The sequence below is a fragment of the Schistocerca gregaria genome, chromosome 3 (genome assembly GCF_023897955.1).
Source record: "Schistocerca gregaria isolate iqSchGreg1 chromosome 3, iqSchGreg1.2, whole genome shotgun sequence".
Lineage (NCBI taxonomy): Eukaryota > Metazoa > Arthropoda > Insecta > Orthoptera > Acrididae > Schistocerca > Schistocerca gregaria.
The window spans coordinates 821,311,287-821,317,286 of record NC_064922.1 but is presented as its reverse complement, the minus strand read 5'-3'; the positions used below and the strand labels follow the sequence as shown (position 1 = coordinate 821,317,286).

Sequence of the window (6,000 nt, the reverse complement as noted above, 5' to 3'; positions counted from 1 at the left end):
GGCAGACAACAAGTACATACACATGCTGGAGGCCTGAAACGAGTTTCCCACTATCATACAGCAGCTATCCAACACACGCCTCAACGAGAAACTGTCCAACCACGTCTTGCTAACGCGTCAGCCACAGCATGGTCGGTCTGGCGATCTCGCCCATGACCAACTATCGACGTAACTCAATGTGCTCTGCAATCCCTGTTCTTTCAGAACATCAAAAGCTTCGAGAAGTCGAAACCTCTCTAACATCCAAAGGAGACGGTCTCCAGACGAGATTAGCAGCACGTTTTGGACGCTGTAAGCGTGTGGACCATCTTTAAATTCACTCTGTGCAGTAGAACGATTCATGAGTAACTGTGTTGTGCATCATACGGCAGTGGTTCTAGTGTGCCTTAGTACCCTACTTCCACAAGTCTTTAGGGCATTGTAAATAGTATTCAACACATTACGCGACAACTTTGAAATTGTGCTTTTCATAATGCGGCATAAATGTTGGAAAGTCGGCAGGTAATTACCAAATATCAAATTTCGTAGTGTCATTTCTAGCTGCAATCGATCCAGGAGTACATCTGTAATGCATCGGATTTTCTAATACAGCTCAAGTCACAGATCTACAAGTAGATATTTAAGATAATTCTCATTTAATGTTCCATATCAGTTGCACACTTTTTTATTCGATATCATGTTTCGACCACACTGGATCATCTTCGGATCTAAGTAATTGCATCAGCCACCCATCTTGTCTACGTAGCATAACATATCAGAATATATGTTGTTCTGAGTAGACAAAACGGGCTGCTGATGCAATTACTTAGATCTGAAGATGATCCAGTGAGATCGAGACATGTAATCAAATTTTAAAGAATGTGCAGCTGAGATGGAACAATAAATAAACATTATCTTAAGTATCTACTCGTATATATTTGCTGAATTCTCTCAAGACGATTACGTAGACTATAGTGAGATCTACAAATATTCGAAATTGGCATTTGTTATTCTTAAGTGAATCACGAGTGTCTTCATTTGAGAGTGCTGCTGCCTTTATAAGTTTGTTTAATGCCGCTGTGTTATTCCTGCACTTCCAAATCCAACATTTCTGCTTCCTCACTTCTTTCTGGATTCTTAGTTCATTTCTAATACAATAACCACACAAGGTTCCATACGAATAACCGATGTTAACGCTATCCTGACAAATAGAGTCCCAAGAATTTATACAGGAGCTTGTGGAAACAGTATCACACGGCCCCACTGCTGTATTAGGCGTCATGCGACTAGCTGTGGTGTCACTTTTGTTGCTTGTGGAAATCCGCCTTCAGCATCAAAACTTTCTTCCCGAGGAAACATGATTTTGAGGTACTGTTCAGTCCCGTTCTGTTGACGGCTTGTAAGAGTGCAGTCATTTGAAATTCATTATAGAATGATCTAACGTTCCGTTTGTTTCATTTATGCACCGCAAACAGCTGTTCAAATTCTTGACAGTTTTTTTATTCATTTAAGGAGTTGCTTCTTTATATTGGAAATCTTAGAGATGTAGAATAATATTTCGTATCATCAGCTGAGAAGGTATCGATGGTTCTGTCACGAATGCGTCAGATTACATCATTTGACAATACAATTCAAAATCATGAGTCTAGAAGGCTGTGGCGTAGCAGAACACATGTGAGTTGTCAATTGCGTAATGTCTGCTGTGTGGAACAGATCTGCGGGATCAGTTTGGTGTTGTTATTTCGTGTGACGTGGAAATATGTATATTCAGACATGAAGCAAACAAGTTTATTTAACACGAGGGCATTCAGCCTGTTCCGTGCGTTTGTCATACCTGTCATTTTGATTTTGTATTGTTATGCTGTCGATGCACAAAAAGTGGACACAAATTTAAAACATCAATGTGAGACCATAAACTGTTTATTTGGTGAAGTACCTTTCGTTCAGTCTGTGGCAACAGAGACTAGTGTGGTGCGGAAAAGGGAAACTGGTGACGAGAAGGACGGTAATGTGAAGCCGGCAGTATCTGAGGCAAAAACGGAAAATGACAAAAATTCTCTTTCCGGAGATACGCTACTTAAAAGCTCAAATGGCACGAAAACTTCGAACGCTACTTCGACAGAGGGACCACCAAATGCAAATGTCAGTATGCCGCCAATGCCACCCATGCAAGCACCAACGAATGCAACTAATGTGACAGTTAGTTCCACAGAGTCGCCTGGTGAACCTGTTCTCCCCGACAAAGGTTCTGCAGAGGAAGAACACAATAGCTCAATGTCAATATTTTTTGTGCTTTGCGTGCTAGCTTTAGGTATTTTATTGATTCATTTTATGTTGCAATTCAACTTTCAGTACTTACCAGAAAGTGTCGCTATTGTATTTCTTGGGGCATTGATAGGCCTTATAATCAATCTGATGTCAAATCAAAACATTGCAAACTGGAGAAAAGAAGAAGCATTTTCACCAACTGCTTTCTTTTTAGTTTTACTTCCTCCAATTATATTTGAATCAGGATACAATTTGCACAAAGGAAATTTCTTTCAAAACATAGGTTCCATTCTTGTTTTTGCAATATTTGGTACTACTATATCTGCACTTGTTATTGGTGCAGGAGTCTATTTGCTCGGACTAGCAGAAGTGGCGTACCGTCTGAGCTTTGTTGAAAGCTTTGCATTTGGTTCTTTAATATCAGCTGTGGATCCTGTGGCAACTGTAGCAATTTTCCATGCACTGGATGTGGATCCTGTTCTTAACATGTTGGTTTTTGGTGAAAGTATTCTGAATGATGCTGTTGCCATTGTGTTAACAACATCAATTTTGGAATCAAACAATCCAGCAATGACATCATCGGAAGCTGTTCTAACAGGAATCAACAGATTTTGTTTGATGTTCTTTGCATCTGCAGGAATAGGTGTCGTGTTTGCCCTTGTGAGTGCACTACTCTTAAAGCATATTGATTTACGGAAGAACCCATCTCTTGAGTTTGGAATGATGTTGGTTTTTACTTATGCACCATATGCTCTTGCTGAAGGAATTCACTTGTCAGGTATGTATCAGTTAATGTGTACTATTTTTACTAGTTTTTAAAATAAATATGTAGATATGATTAGTGAGTGCAGGTTGCCATTGAATTTCATCACACAATATCTTTTTAATTTCTGTATGCAGTCATCTATAATTGAGAGTATAGTAACTATAATTGCAGAGCACAACTGCTATATTAGATAAAACATTATAACCCAAGGTAATACTGCTAAGCATATTGTAATTATATTTGTTAGTTCCTAAGAATCGTGGGAAGCTGCCCTATACAGGTTCAGCATTCTGGATGTAAGGTTGCTTTTTTTTTTTTTTTCTTACATGAGAAAGCACAAAAGATTAAATGATTAAGGAATGATACAAGTGTGGTCACTTGGCGGTTTTATTAATTGCCATGGCTGACGACCTGTTCTATCCTTATAAAGCATTGTTATGTATTCTGTGTATATTTATGTCTTGAGCTAGGCCTATAGATTTTTATTGAATTAGCTTGACAATTCCTATATCATTATGAGAGAATCGTTGGACGAATGAAAGTAATAGTAGAAGTGATGCATTGCTGACACACACACACACACACACACATACACACACACACAGAGAGAGAGAGAGAGAGAGAGAGAGAGAGAGAGAGAGAACACTTGCTAGCTTTTGAAGTAATCCTTTTCGACCTAGAGTAAAAGACAAACACACAATGTTGTTTGAGATGGGTAGAGAGGAGTTGGTAGGTGGGAGGTAGGAAAAGGGGTTGGGGATGGGTAGTAAGGAGCTCATAGAGAGGCAGCTGCTTTGCTGGCTAGGAATGCATGAGGGAGGAGTGGCAGGTACATGGTCTAGGCATTTGATGCAGTAGTCAAAGCCAGTGGGGAGCGATGCATGCTGAAGGTGGCTTGGGGTTGTGAACTGGGGGAGTTAACAAGGAGGAGGAAGGAGAAACTGTAGGTGGAGGGTGTGGAGACATTGGGTTAATGGATATTGAGGCCAGGATGATCGTGAAAGCAAAGAATGTGTAACAAGGATAACTCTCCTCTGTGTAGTTCAGAGAAGCTGGTGGTCGAGGGAAGGATATGGATGGTCTGGCTTGTGAAACAGCCATTGAAATTGAATATGTTATACTCAGCTGCGTGCTGTGCCAAAAATTGGCCAACTTTACTCTTGGCAACAGTTTGGCAGTGGCCATTTGTCCTGATGGACAGCTGGTTGGTAATCATACCAAAATAAACAGCTGTGCAGTGTTTGCAGCAGAGCTGGTCTATGACAGGGGTAATTTTGCAGGCAGCCAAGCCTCTGATGTGGTAGGATAAGCCTGTGACAGGATCGGAATAGTAATTGCTGGGTGGGTGGACTGGGTAGGGCTTGCACCCTGCTCTGCCAGAGGCGTAAGATCCCTTGGGCAAGGGAGTGGCATAGTGAAGGACCAGGATGTTGTGTAGGTTGGGTGGACAAAGGAACACCACTTTAAGAGGGTTGAGAAGGATCTTGGATAGGATGTCCCTCATTTGAGAGCACGAGGAGATATAATCAAAACTCTGATGAAGAATATGATTAAGTTGTTCCAGTCCAGGGTGATGGTGCGTGGTGAGAGGGTTGTTTATGTGTAACTGATTCTTGTGGGGATGGGGGGGGGGGGGGGGCAGAGGATCGGGCACAGGAAATCTGTGGACTAGGTTTGAGTGCACTGTTCATATAATTCTCTCAAAGTAAGAATCTATTTGTGCCCTTGTCATGGCTTTAATTGAAATTGTAACTCTTTTATTCATTGCATTCTGTAAACATCATCATTTAGTAGCAATATTTATTGGTCCTTGGGAAGTTTGGGAAACTGGTGCTATACACTTCAATTCATAGAGTTGCAATTGAGGATATAATTAACATAAACACACTAATGACACTGCTGTCATATTACAGTATTTGGAATTAGAATAAATTCACTTCTAACACCCACACTTAGTAATGTTTTAATTTGTTGCATAAGTAGTTTTGGAATGCTATATTTCATTTTCAAATATGTATCTGTTTTGTGACAAGGGTCTGCTATCTCAACAATGCTATTTAGATTTAGAGAAGACTGATACCATATTTGCTAAAACTGGCCCTGAAAGGAATCCAAATGTGAGGCATTTGATTGTGTTAGTCATGATTTCTATTATGGAAGTTAAGTTTTTATGGAATAAATAGTTCATCAAATACCCAGTTTAAGTTTTATTTAACAGACTGCAGAAAGTTATCCTAGGCTGTTCAAATAATACAGATATACAGGGTGAGCACAATGTCTTGCATTGGTTATAAAAATTTATAACAGAATAGTTGTTTGACATAATAAGTTACATTTGATACAGTTACATATGTTAATGTTACTAGTTTTTTGAAGACCACTTAAGTTAGTAAACCTCAATGTGTGCGCCCTTGGTAGCTCAGAGAATGTCGAGGTGGTATTCCAGTTCCCGCTAGGCACTTCGTAACATGTGTTCCATCACGGTATTCACAGCAGCTTGTATCCTGGCCTTCAGTTCATTGACTTCAGCAACTGGTGTGACGAAGACTCTGCCCATGATGTAGCCCCAGAAAAAGAAGTCAAGGGCCGTAATGTCTGGAGAACGGGGTGGCCAGGGTGTTGGACCATTTCTTCCAATCCCCCGATCCGGACATTACTCCCCTCTCCAGACATTACGCCCCTTGACTTTTTTTTCTGGGGCTACATCAAGGACAGAGTCTTCGTCACACCAGCTGCTGATGTCAGCGAACTGAAGGCTAGGGTACAAGCTGCTGTGGGTACTGTGACAGAACACGTTACAAAACACCTGGCGGGAACTGGAATAGCGCCTTGATATTCTCCGAGCTACCAAGGGAGCACACGTTGAGGTTTACTGACATAAGTGGTCTTAAAAAAAAACTAGTGACACTAAACAATGTAATGGCATCAAATGTAACTTATTATGTCAAACGGTTATTCTGTAATAAATTGTTATAATTAGGGCAAGA

The 6,000-nt window shown here is 40.5% G+C and overlaps 1 protein-coding gene across 1 annotated transcript in view; it reads left to right on the top strand.

Moving 5' to 3' along the window:
• Positions 1-1,598: 1,598 nt before the first annotated feature.
• The window catches only part of LOC126354535 (sodium/hydrogen exchanger 8-like), a 39,716-nt gene continuing 35,314 nt past the window's right edge, over positions 1,599-6,000 (top strand). Inside the window, exon 1 of the mRNA XM_050004266.1 lies at positions 1,599-3,025. Coding sequence (XP_049860223.1) covers positions 1,753-3,025 — 1,273 coding nt within the window. The 5' untranslated portion in view covers positions 1,599-1,752. The remainder of the gene's footprint in view (positions 3,026-6,000) is intronic.